At 42.0% G+C, this 13835-nt stretch overlaps 1 protein-coding gene across 4 annotated transcripts in view; it reads left to right on the forward strand.

Annotated features, from left to right (window-relative positions):
* The window catches only part of scube3 (signal peptide, CUB domain, EGF-like 3), a 102614-nt gene that overhangs the window by 63927 nt on the left and 24852 nt on the right, over positions 1 to 13835 (forward strand). For 2 of the 4 annotated variants that reach the window (XM_010891441.5, XM_010891442.5), the window contains exons 7-9: positions 3882 to 3929; positions 8317 to 8433; positions 11513 to 11635. In XM_010891441.5, the coding sequence (XP_010889743.3) occupies positions 3882 to 3929; positions 8317 to 8433; positions 11513 to 11635 (288 nt within the window). The remainder of the gene's footprint in view (positions 1 to 3881; positions 3930 to 8316; positions 8434 to 11512; positions 11636 to 13835) is intronic. The other 2 variants (XM_020051903.3, XM_020051904.3) reach the window with 1 other exon arrangement.

The following is a 13835-nucleotide window of genomic DNA, read 5'->3' on the forward strand; positions in this document are numbered from 1 at the left end:
TGTCATGAGGCTCTGTAAGGTAAGTCTGAATACCAATGACTGGGAAGTGCATAGCAAAGGTGTGCTTTGGTTTCCCTTGAATTTCGAAGTCAGAATCTTCCACATATCAAATCAGACTGATGGGCATTTTCTGTAAAGAGGATATACCGTAGATATAGGCTTTTTGTAGGCCGGTTGATTCGTTTAGTTAGGTGATTGATTGATTGGTTCAGGCTGTTAGTTTGGGTGGCTGTTTGACTGGTTTGGCTGGCTGGTCTGTTGGTGTTTGTTAACTGCTTTGGGTCGGATGTTCACTGCTTTTGATGGGCTTTTTGACAGTTGTTGACAGCTAGTCAGCTGATTTCAGTGGGCCTGCCTACTCAAACTCTTCATCCTGGAAAAAAGCAATGCCAAACCTTCTTTGCATGGAGTTTGGAGTGAGTTTCCCAAAGAATGCAGAAGCAATTGAACAATTCTGAATGGTCGCAGATACCGATAAGTTGAGCCAAAGCCAGATCACATGTAGGTGTAGCAGCAAATTGAAATTTTGTATCTGTTTTGACACTGCATTTTATACAACTACAAGTGGCTTAAACAATTGGGGTCTTAGGCTGAAGTACATCTCCGGAAAGAATTAAGAGACCACCTTTTTCTTTCCTTTCCAAAAAAGTCGAAAAGGAAGGTTTTGAGTGAGGAACATAAGGGTTCAAATTAAGAGACCACTGCAAATTTAACGTTTCTGATCCTCACTCAAAACTTTCCTTTTCAACTTTTTTTGAAAGGAAAGAAAAAGGTGCAGTGGACTCAATTCTTTTCCAGAGCACTATGTTGCTTTTGGGAGCTCCTCGAAGCATCAGGAAACAACACTCTCAACCAAACAACACTCTCAACCAAGTCTCAACCAAAACTTTTCAATGGACAGTTTAGTCAATAGTGGAGCTTATTCGTGGGGCAATAACCCACCATTTTGTCAGGTGAATGTAGAGAATGTTAGAGCCGGGAAGAGTTCAGTTTGAGTCTTCAACCAACGTTTTAGTGGCTGTTTGGCTAGTTCGGAGGCAAGTTGTCTGATGTAGGTGGCTGCTTGGCTGGCTCAGGTTGCCTGCTTCCCTCTTCTCCACCACGGTGTTGATGAAATCCAGGACCATGTCAAGTCCTGGTCAGCCAGCCTATCATTACCGCCATACGCTAGATTGTCTGCCGTGGCCAAATTGCATGTCTGAGCCACCATTACCAAGACCGGAGAGATGTGCGTCTGTTGTGACAGATTAGAGAGCACTCAGGCAGCTGGGGTCTTGGGTTTTCCTCCGCAGGCTCTGGGGTTAGGGTGGGTTTGGGGGGAGACCAAGGGAAAAGGGAGTGGTGGTAGCAGCTCCAGTCCTTCCAGAGCCTCTAATAGTTAATAAAACTTAAACAAAATAAACATACCACCAAACGATCTCCTGACTGGCAGGATGACTGACAGGATGATTGGGTCTGCTTCAGACAGACAGAACCGACTGTGAGAGAAGACAAAGACTCCCGGTGAAAATGAATTTCCTCAGTAAAAATGTGATGTGAGAGATTATAATAATAAGTAATGGAGGATGATTCGAAGCTGAAAATAATGAGAAGAAAATTGTAATGCAAGTTAGCCGAGTCCCAGCTACTTATATATAATCATCTGAAACCTCTTCAAAGACTGTACGTACAAACTACTGTAGCTACTGTGTCCACATCTGTGATATGAGGATACATTTGGCAGTCAAATTTAGCATATAATTAGAAATCCGATTGTAAACATCTCTTTTGAGTCATAGATGTTGCCATTAGCAAGATCATTGACTAATACATATGCTAGAAAGCTATCAAGATAATAATCTTCACTCTTTTATTAGCTATGTATATGGTGATATAGGCGTGTTGCTCAACACAAGTGTTAGAACTGCACTAGGCCTCAGTATCAGAAGCTTGGCTTTGCCCATCTTTTGCAGGAGGTTCACTTTAGAAGCAATTTAAGTAAGGCATCTCAGTCTGTGTTATCCTCCTTTTCCACTGGCACTTTGCTGATATTTTATGGATAAAAGTACGTTTTATGACATGTGGTTGTCTTAAATAGCTATCTTAAGATGGTTGCCACTAATGGTCCCTCTGGGTCAGAGTTTCTGCTATATGACTAAAATGTAAATGCATATTAGGTTTATTTTCTCCCCACCATGTTATTTGTAAGTAATCTCGAGTGGCGTTTCTTGTGCACTGTACCACATCTTTCATTATAGTCGTTCTGCCCAAACTAATTCGCTATTCAACAGTAATGGGCAATGTGCAGCCCTGCTTCACATGAAATGGTTACCCTTTTTATTTTTGTTATCTGTCACTTTTAGTGCATTGTGGGAGGTTTCGAGTTCAAGTCTCAACACATTTTCTTGTGGTACATTTCGTATTACCCAAGCGTCTATATACTCAGGAAAACAGACATCAAATTAGAATAATGCAGCTTATCTGAATATATGGCTTCCGTAATACTGTCACTGTCACATACACATTCAGTAATCTACTGTAAGATTAGATTTCCCATACAGGAAACAGATACCAAATCAAAGGTTTAATTATAGTCGGATTAACACACTGAAACACTCCCACTTTAACTGTTCTTCCATGTATTTGTACATGGGTACGTTTCTATAAAGCAAGAAACTTACAAAAACTTAAAGACGCAGCCATCATGTGGAAATATTCAAGCTGTTAGTACAGCAAATCATGAACATCCCCAAATAGCAGGCAGATGCAGACATGTTCAGGAGCACCAGTCATCTGAGGAGCCGGTGAAACTCCATGCACAAACACACACATGTATATGGGAACTCCTCATCGTAAACGGATCCATTCACAAGGAGGTGCACATACTCCACTTGCTGAAATGGACACATTCGCATCCAGACATTTTAGATGGTCCATCATTTATATCTATTTGTATGATACTGTGGTTGTAAGTTTGATTGATTTTGACGGTGCGTTTCATCTACTGAGTCTTCTGGGGTTATGGCCTGGATGCATTGTTGTTGCTTAGGGAGTCTTGGGGTGCAGTCATGCCGGGGAATCAGTGGCAACAGTGGCCGTAAACAGTGCATGTTGAATATGACATCTTGTCTCTGAAGTAAATAATGCTGATTAGTTCTTGTGTCTTTCAATTAAAACAGGACATGGAACCGTCTTCATTTTACCGAATGACATCACATGAATAGGAAATCTTAAGCACTTTGAGGAGAGGAGTGTGTCAAACAACGACAACGACATTACCGCCGTTCTGTGTCGCAATGTCAAATCTTTTACCTCAAACGCCTGCCAGCAGAGCATGAGGGTTAATCTGGCTGTCCCTGTCTTCTCCTACTAACCACTAACAAGTCTGACTCTTGCTGAAATGGCTTGCATTGCCTGCACCTGGCTTTACCTAAGTCTGCCCCCGCCCTACAGCTCTGGTAATAATGTGGCTATTGTATTCTATATGCATGATAGCTTGGTGTGGAGGTCTGCCTTCGTCTGCCTGTGTCATTAGTGGTTACCTCTTTGTTCTGGAGAATTATCTATCACAGCCATTTTCTGGGTTGAGTTAAGTAGAAAGCACACACAATTGTTTGGTCAGCCATAGTTAATAGTGACATGTATGGATAGATTCCCCCTTGTGAAAAATCTATGGTTTTCTGCAACTCCTCTCGGCATTGATTCTGGTAGAGATGGATTGCCTATACTGTATATTAATATGCATGTTTGTCAAAGCAGGGAAAAAAATCCAGAAAACGGTACTCCACTACAGCACGGTATCATATACGTCCAGGATTATTCTGATAATGACATCACAGATGATGGTCCTGTTTGCAGGACTAAAGCAGTGTTTTTTGCAATGTATTTGTATGTGTGTGCAGGGGAGAGGAGTGTCCAGAACCAGGCTGCCCCACAGCTGTTCCCCAATGGTAAATATGTCTGTTCCTCTGGCTCCTCTCTGGGGGCTCCGCTGACCCCCTGACTCCTGACTGCGCCCCTCCGTCTGCCCATCCCAAAGGGGCGTCATCCCTTTCTGACCCCTGACCTTTGACACCTTCCCACCTTCCTCTTCCTTCTGTGAATGCCCTTTCAATAACAGTGGTGACTGCCCATCTCAAACCACGCCTTTTCAAAACACAGCTGCTATATGAGGATGAAGCCTGTAACTAAAATTAAAGACAGAAAAGTTAAACATTATATGGGATGTATTGAATAGTACAATATATATGCTTTAGAATGGACAGTTATCATCAAGCCTCCCTTTCTTACCTAGAGTTAATCCCTGGCCAATCTGTTCTGTCAGACCCTTTCATAAACTTTCTATGCTCCCTTTGAAAGCTGTAAGTGGATGTGCTGGCAGAAGCTGGGCTGAGTGAATGGCCTGCCTCAAAGTCCTCAGCCTCTCTCTTCCAATTACTGTGATGGCTCTTTAGAAACAAGCCAAACCAAGGGCCCCAAGGTTTATTTGTGTTTTGATACAACTGCTATGAAGGGAATTAAACCCTGTGCTGTGCCGAGCACCTATCCGTGGCCGGTTCTGGAAGGCTATCACAGAGTATTAATGCTTCAGAGGGAGCCAGAGGCATGTCCATTACTTGACACTCAATGGACCAGGCATTCCCAAACTGCTTTGGCCTTTGACCGCATCTTTTAGAAATGAAATGTTTTGTGACCCAATCAAAATGTGATGTTTTCAAACACTGTTTAATTGGACAGATTGGACTGGTTTGTCATGATCTTTCAGTCTGAAGGAATGTTTTAAATGAATCAAGGAAGATCAGGGAAAAAGTGTGAATTATTTTCTTTGTTGGAAAGAACATTGTCATTGATGGGGTTTCTGCTCCCAAAATTGATTTGCTCCCTGGTCCTGTCCACGCTTTCCTGAAAGAAACAGGAAATTCACATGTTTCTGAGTCTCTCATATGTCTGGAATGGGGTCATAATATATTAGTGTATACTGTTAAAAAGTAACCCCCAGATGGATAAACACTGTAATAGACAAAACACAGACTGCCTCTTACATAGGCCTAAATAATCAAACTTTGTGGATGCAAAAGATTACAAAATTTGAAAGTAATTATGTTATGTAAATGTATGCATAGTGTGGAGGCTATATTTGGAGTGTATACTTCCACTTGGAGAAAGTTAAAAGTTGCATAAATATTTTTTTTCATGATTCCTCTTAACATTTAAGACGGGGTGCATAGTATATATATAAGTCACTCTTTGCCCATCAAGCCTGATATTAGGATCAATTGAACTGAGGGAAAAAACAATGAATTATTAATGCATAAATTATACTGTTATGACCTGACAGAAATGACATGATATAAATCACATTAATTTATGAATGTATAAATTCATCAGACCAGTGTATATCACAGAGATTTATGAATTAATTACAAAGCTCTGAATGCATGCAGAAGAGAAAGTAGGAAAGAGACAGAGTGATTTAGAGAAATCATTAATTTACTTAGTAGCTTCAGTCTCAAGGTCTTTAAAGATAAATAAAGTAGCTGTGCCTAAACTAGTAAAAGGAAGTCGTTTCCGTGGTTGTTCATGCTATCGGCCCAGATTTCAGTGAGCAGTTACAGGGAACAAAGACTTCCCCTAAAACTGAGCCCAGAAATCAATACAACGAATCTGACAATAGCTTGTTCTCGGAATTGCTTTCAAAGGTGCAGTAGTGGAAGATATTTACAGACCATTTTCAGGGATTGTTATAATCTTGTGTTTTTTATTATTGAAAAAGCATTCACTCCATAATTTCCTTCTTTCTGAATAGCAGTGTGCTTTTTTCTAAATAACCCAATTCTAACTGCATGTCCGCTGCTAGGTTAAACTGTCAGTCTTTATTTAAGTGCATTTACACATACCCGGAAGTTTCCCCGGCGTGAGGCTGCTGCTTGTGGCAGACAACATATAGGGACAGAATACAGAAAATCTCTGTGAAGTTGATTTCTATGAATAAACCATGGGTGCTGAGCATCACTGGACATGAGTGCTGAATATATCCCATACCTGATATAGTTGATATACCTGACTTTACAGTTGATATACCTTAATATACCAGACTTTTATATTTGATATACCTTATTATACCTGACTTTACAGTTGATATATCTGACTACACCTGACTTTACAGTACATGTTTTTACATTTACAGTCCAAGTATATGCATCTATCTAGAAGCAGGGAGATGTTTAGCGGTAATAGTTTGTTGGTGGCTCTGTGTGGCTAGCATGGTCATGTTAATCTCTGTGGGCCAGATGGCCAGTTACCCAATGCCACAGCATGTGGAAATATACTGCTCAGGTTGTGTGATATTTGTGTCTTAGACCTGCACTTCCCACCTGCGCTCAGTCTGGCAAGTGCGGGATGTTGAACAAAGGGGCGGGTGTGTCTGTGTGTTGGTTGGCTTATTCTCATTTGTCTTTTGTTCAAATGTCCCAATGGTGGGCATTGACTGAAATGTCGCTTTGTACTTGTGGTCTATGTCCACCCAAGCTCAAATTTATTTTTTTGGGGAGCCAGTAAGAGGTATGTTGCCCCTTTGCTAATAACCCAAGTTTATCACTACATTGGCGTAATTTGTCACACAAAAAGCTTTGTTATTGCTTCAGAAAAGCGGGGAACTGTATATACAATACATTACATCAACAACCACAACTGATTAAAAAAACACTGCACAGATCAGAGCCTTCATATTGTGAATATTTCCAACAGTTTGCTCACAGTTCATTTTGGGCTATAACCGAATCCTCTGACTGGCAACGTGGCTGGTCTGCATCCAGAAAACACAACCCACACACATACCAGAGCCTGTCTCCCTTTTTTCTTTTTTGGCAAGCCGTAATTGTCATAAATATTTCTTTACCCTCTTAACACATGATCATTACTGTTTGGTGTGATTACTGCCTCACTAAGCGTTTCAGAGGCATGTCGTGACAGTAATGCATCCCCCTCCCTGCCAACTCTCTGTGCCTCGCAGACACTGAGCAGTTTGGGAGACACTCTGGCTGTGCCACTCACCCCCACTCAGTCCCACCGTGATTCACTAGGAATGCTCTCCCTCTCTCTCGCCCTCTCTCTCTCTCTCTCCCTCTCTCTCTCTCTCTCTCTCTCTCTCTCCCTCTCTCTCTCTCTCGCTCTCTATACTCCTGGACTTTCACTGGGTCATCTTCCTGTCGCGTTCCTGTCCCCGGGGTCCACCGCGTTGTCACCGCAGTCACCGCCGAGATAGCGCTCCTCCAGCTACGACTCGAGTCGGCGTGTAATCACGCAGATTTGGTCTGCCTCCCCCGTGCAGCACAGTGTCTTGTTGGCCTCGGTATTCCCCCTCAGAGGTCGCTTCTCCATTAAGACGCGGGGTTGCGCTGAGGCACATGGTCAGTCCAGCTGTTCTGGTCTACTTTATGAGATAGGCTCTTGGGTCTTTAATAGACCTAGTTGGTGAATTAACTGCCAGGGAGGAAGTGATGCTCCGTGTGAGCGTCTACTCGCCCTTGGAGCGAGGTGTTGTAATTTCCACGAGCACGTGTGATTCTGTTTTTTTTTTCTCGATTCGGTTATTTTACCAGGGTGCTTAAAGCTGTTTTGCGAGCCCTGCCAAAAGATTGTGATGGGCAGTAAGCCCACTTTAATGTGCAATCAAATTTCTTCTGCTGTCATTTGAGTCTGTTCTGTTTCACTGTGTTGCTGTCTAGAGATGTGGGCATGAAGCACGGCCGGACAGCCAATCTTCCCTCTCTCCCCAGTCTGCCTGCCCTCGTCCTCAAATCAATCTTTCTAACGCACGGACAGGCCTGATGAAATTGCTTTTTTATCCCCAAAATGCCTGGAAGCTCTTGACAAAGCCAGGGCAATATTTTTTTTATTTTGACCGCAACTGTCTGGAGGAAGAGCTGCCCTGTCCTCATGAGGAAGTGTGAGGAAGATGGGAAAGGAATGAGGGTGGGGAGTGTTTTAACTCACCTTGTCCTAAGACCAGCCAGGCATGCACAGCTGCTTCTCTTGCCTTGACGCTCTCAGGACTCTTATCCGCTGTTTTCCGTAGTGTGTTTAACTGCTGCATTAACTAATGTTGTGTTACCTTGTCCACCTTCTTTGTTCCACATGAGCAAACTGCTAGATCACTTTCCGGATTCATCTCTGTCTATTTCACATCCACATAGAAACTACACTAACAGGCGTCTTTTAAAAATGGTCTTTGAAAATAAAATTAGCTTTGGTTTTAGGAATATTTCCTGAAACTCCAAAATCCCTGTGTGTGTGTGTGTGTGTGTGTCTGACTGTGATGTGCGTTTTTCTCTGCAGAGACGTGCTCCGTGAACAATGGTGGCTGTGACAGTACGTGTCATGACGCTGTGACTGGAGTTCGTTGCAGCTGTCCTGTAGGCTTCACTCTACAGCCAGACCGCAAGACCTGTAAAGGTAAACTAACACATACACACACACACACACACACACACACAGAGCCTCTCACCTCAGCCACTCAAAAAACAACTATACACCTGTCAGTCAGGCAGTGTCTCAACCTCACACCTGTCAGTCACATGCAAAGTGTCATCACTACTTGACTTCAACCACACTTCATCCTCCATGTTTATCTAAACCCTATTATTCTGTCAGTCTTCTCCGCCCTTCTACAGTACCAGCCCTTCATGCACATTATGTCGACACGCACGCACAAACAAACAAACTCAACACACACTTTCCATGGGGAGCGGGGACCTGACAGGCTCTAATCAGCGAGCCATTTTGGGCTTGTTGAGGCGTCTAGGACTCCTGCCGTCTAGTTCCCCAGGCGTGGCTCTCCTGACATCGCCTTGCCATCCTCCTCAGTCTCTCTCCTCTGCCGTGCCTCGTCTCCTCTGTGTCAAACACTGCATCTGCCTGCAAGACCGAGCTCACAAATTAGGATTCTAGAAAGAGCTCAGGTCTTATTAGGATTGCAACACATTAACACTGCACAGTATATATTTCACGATACCAAAACTCTGCTTTTCTGGGTATTGCTCTGGCAACACATCATTTTGCCAGGATACCCATATGCTGTTGCTATTTTCAAATACATATTGAATAATTAATTAAAAAGCTTTTTTTTTACCATCAAGTAAAAATTGTGGAAGTAAAAATAGTTTTAATTAGAAACACAAATATATATATATATATATATATATATATATATATATATATATATATATATATATATATATATATACACACTACCGTTCCAAAGTTTGGTGTCACTTAGAAATGACTTAGAAATACATGAAATGAGTTTGAATAGGATATACAGCAAAGTGAAAAGGAACTATAGTCATTGACAAGGTTAAAAATAATGATTATTAAGTTGAATAATAATTTTGTCCTTTAAACTTTTCATTTGTCAAAGAATCCTCCATTTGTATCAATTACAGCTTTGCAGATCTTTGGCGTTCTAGTTCTGAATTTGTTGAGGTAATCTGAATACATTTCCACCCATGCTTCCTGAAGCACCTCCCACAAGTTGGATTGGCTTGATGGGCACTTCTTACTTACAATATGGTCAAGCTGCTCCCACATCAGCTCAGTAGGGTTGAGCTAAGGTGACTGTGCTGTTCATTCCATTATAGACAGAATACCAGCTGACTGCTTCTTTTCTAAATTGTTCTTGCATAGTTTGGAGCTGTGCTTTGAGTCATTTTCCTGTTGTAGGAGGAAATTGGCTCCAATCAAGAGTCATCCACAAGGTATTGCAAAATGCTGTGATAGCCTTCCTTCTTCATAAAAAAGATCCCTTTTACCCTGCACACATTTCCCACTTTACCACCACCAAAGCACCCCCAGAACATCACATTGCTTGACAGATGACGTTAAGCACTCCTTCAGCATCTTTTCATTTGGTCTGCGTCTGACAAATGTTCTTCTTTGTGATCTGAACACCTCAAACTTATATTCATCTGTCCGTACCACTTTTTCCCCCAATCTTCTTCTGTCCAGTGTCTGTTTTCTTTTGCCAATCTTAATATTTTATTTTTATTGGCCAGTCTGAGGTATGGCTTTTTCTTTGCAATTCTGCCTAGAATGCCAGCATCCCGGAGTCACCACTATGGATGCTGAGCCAGGTGTTTTGGGGGAACTATTTAATGATGCTGCCATTTGAGGACATGTGAGGCATCAGACACTCTAATGTATTTGTCTTCTTGCTCATTTGTGCATTGGGGCCTCCTACTCCTCTTTCTATTCTGGTTAGAGCCAGTTTACACTGTTCTGTGAAGGGAGTAGTACACAGCTTTGTACAATATCTTCAGTTTATTGGCAATTTATTGCCTGGAATAGCCTACATTGTTCAGAACAAGAGTTGGCTGATGAAGAATGTTGGTTTCAGAAGAATGTTCTTTGTGTCTGGCCATTTTGTACCTGTAATCAAACCCACAATTGCTGATGCATTTTCAGATGCGCTAACATAATTGCAAAAGGGTTTTGTAATGATCAGTCAGCCTTAACTTGGATTAACTTGGATTAGCAAACACAATGTGCCATTGGAACACAGGACTGATGGTTGCTGATAATGGGCCTCTGTACGTCTATGTAGATATTCCATTCAAAATCTGCCGTTTCCAGCTACAATAGTCATTTACAATAATAAAATGTCTACACTGTATTTCTGATAATTTTGATGTTATTTTAATGGACAATTTCTTTTGCTAAAACTAGGATTTTTGTAAGAGACCACAAACTTTTGAACAGTAGTGTATTTAAGATAGACAGAGAAGAACTATGTAGGAGAAACTCAAGACTGTTAATGCTGCCAAGTAGCCAGGAATAGGAGTCGGCTTCCCCTCCAGTGCTCATAACGTTACGCTAACAACTCTGATAAAAGTACATTGGATTTTATTAGTTTGGTTTGAGAGGAAACAAAAGTAAAACAACCCCAGACAGTACTGGCACGAGAAGACAGGGGCCCGCTACGGGCAAGAATCCTCTCAGGGGGGAGAGACCCCGCAAGAGAGGAGAGTGTTATTATTTTATTCTGTTTTCTGAGGCATTTATTTTAACCAGATGATGCACTGAACTCTTGTTCTGACGCCTCATTTACAACCATGATTCAGAGTTAATCTGAAACATTACCCAACCGCCCAGGCCAAGTCCCGATCAAAGCCTGGGTGAGCCATACGATGTGTAGATTAATGGTTAGGGTTAATGATGATTAACAGAATGGTCAAGCTGTTTGTCAGGATATGCTGCTGAGACATAGCTGTCTCTGTTGGCTGTTCTAACTGAATTGAGACCCAGATCACACCTGTCTTAATTCAGGCCCCAGGGGGAAAACTCTGATCCTCTCTCACTGGTATGGATCCCCACTAAGCCGTCCTCTCCCCAACACCCTGTTTAGTTCTGCTGCCTGGGCCTTAGACATCATCACACATGCATTTTGGCCCTCCATCTTCTCTCTCCCTCTACATCTCTTGTCCCTTCTTGTGCTTTAAAGTGCATGTTCTGTACAATTTTTGTTTCCTGTCGACAGACATTGACGAGTGTCGCCTGAACAACGGGGGGTGTGACCACGTGTGTCGGAACACAGTGGGCAGCTTTGAGTGCAGCTGCAAGAAGGGCTACAAGCTGTTGACCAATGAGAGGACTTGCCAAGGTAGGAGCCCATTCCTCAACGAATCAGTGTTCTGAAAAAAAGCCCTAACAAAACCATTTCATAGTGCTTCAGTGTCCCAGTGTTTATTACCTGTTCTGTGTGCCCCTTATATATTAACACATATTTAGACTGATATTAGGCATGTTGCTTATTGACCCTGTTCCTTATATGAATTCACCAGTCGCGAAGCTCACCACAGAATGTTGGGTAACCAATCACAGCATTTCAATGGATAGCAACAGTCATCCAATTGGACAGCAGCACATACAAGCTATGTTTCAAAGTGGTGAAAGCCAGTTAATCTATTGAAAACCTGACAGCCATTGTTTAAAATGGCTAAATAAAAATGCATCAGATGTATATGCAACAGTGATACCTGGTTAATGCAAGATTTTTCAAATTCATTTGGGATAATCAGCCTTCTCCTTAATTGGTTTTGTCTTCAGCCAGCTTAGGGGAGCTGCCAAACCAGGCCTGTCCCTGGCTAACTGGAGCTCTGTGGGCAATCCAATAAAAGAACAAACAAAGACCATGCCATCCAGGCCTTCAACTACAGGTGTGGAGGTTTAGAACTAAAACACCTCCGGGTCTTGATTTGAGTAAATCATCCTCTTTCCAACCTTCTGGCACTGTTGGGAAGAGAAATCAAAGCATGAAGTAGGGAACTATGAAACTGAGTAAACATGAGACATTGTGAGTGGAAAAACACATGATGTGCTTTTAATTTTCTGTAATGAGGTCAATCGGTATCAAGACTGGTTCAATCTGGACTGGGCTCAAGATTGAAATACCTCATCCTGAACATACGTTCTATCATTATGGACATTCAAAATGCTTCCTATCCAACGCATCGTTTAGAGAGACCACCTGTTTCTGTAATTGAACTTTGAAACTCGTGAAGGTACAACAACCTGCCTTTTGGACAGATCTTTTGCTCCTGATTTGGAGTCTTTCTAGATAATGTAGTCATTTAGAAGATGCTTTGACAAATGTCTGCCAAACTAAGAGGGCAATGTTGTGAATGTGAGAGGAGGTACTTGGGAACAGTGTTGCTATTGTTTGGAACAGTTTGTTTTGTCTGCAGAGAAGGGGTGCTGATAAAGCGGGCCTCCTGGTGAGTAATGTGTTGTCAGGCTGACATGCTCTGCTTCACCTATGTGCTACATCACACCACATCACACCTCACCATGCTGGCTACAGAATCATCTGTTTTGGGTTCCCCACCTCCTTATACCTATCCCTCAACAACTCAAAAGAATGAAAAATAGAGCACAGTCAACAATAAAAGCGTAATTTCTCAATATTGCTGCCAATACAGTGACTGACTGACAAACTGCCTGGCTGAAAGCTAGTAGTTTTGCTGTCTGGGACATAAGTCATACATTTCTTAAGTTCTATAGTGTGATTTTAGTTTAACGTTTGCTTTACAGTATGTTTGCAGAGATTACACTTATATAGTCTGACATGATCTTAGTAGTGTTTCCATGATAGATAACGCGTGTGTTTGCAGCCAAGTTATTGAGCTCCGTTCCAGGCATTTAGCATTTGTTCAGGGACGAAGTTGTCTTCCAGTATATGCAGCTGACCTACACTAAGACATAACATCAGACACACATCATACCACCACAAGTTTGTGGGTCTATATTGTAGACACCACCTGAGTGAACAAATAGATGTATACGTATTTTATATTTTTTTATGAACAAGCAATGCGCCATTGTGAAAACTGGGTATGTGCAATGACTTGCAATTAAACGCGTTAATACTATGAATTTTATTTTGTTATCTTTTCCATGCCGAAATGCTTCAACTCAGCAACATTTGTAGGTCCTACCATAATATCTCTGTTAGGTTTAGGACATCGACTAGGCCAATCCAAAAAAAATCAAGTATTGATTATCCGCCATTCTATTTGGAATTTGCATGTCTGTTTTTGATTATTGTTTTTCTGCTTTACCCAGGTGCGTTTTAGATTCTGCTCGCTGGCGGATTGCCTGACATCATACTACCTCCCCCATGCTTGACCTTTGATATGGGGTCAGTACTGTGGAATGCAGTGTTTGGTTTTTGCTAGACATAACAGGACCCATGTCACTAAAACCGCTCCACTTTAGAGTCATCTGTCCTTAGAACATTCTTCATGGAATCTTAACAAGTCTTCACAGGTGCTTCCATGTGTGTTTTGGCCAGCTTGAGGTTA

Source organism: Esox lucius, chromosome 12 (assembly GCF_011004845.1).
Source record: "Esox lucius isolate fEsoLuc1 chromosome 12, fEsoLuc1.pri, whole genome shotgun sequence".
Classification (NCBI taxonomy): Eukaryota; Metazoa; Chordata; class Actinopteri; order Esociformes; family Esocidae; genus Esox; species Esox lucius.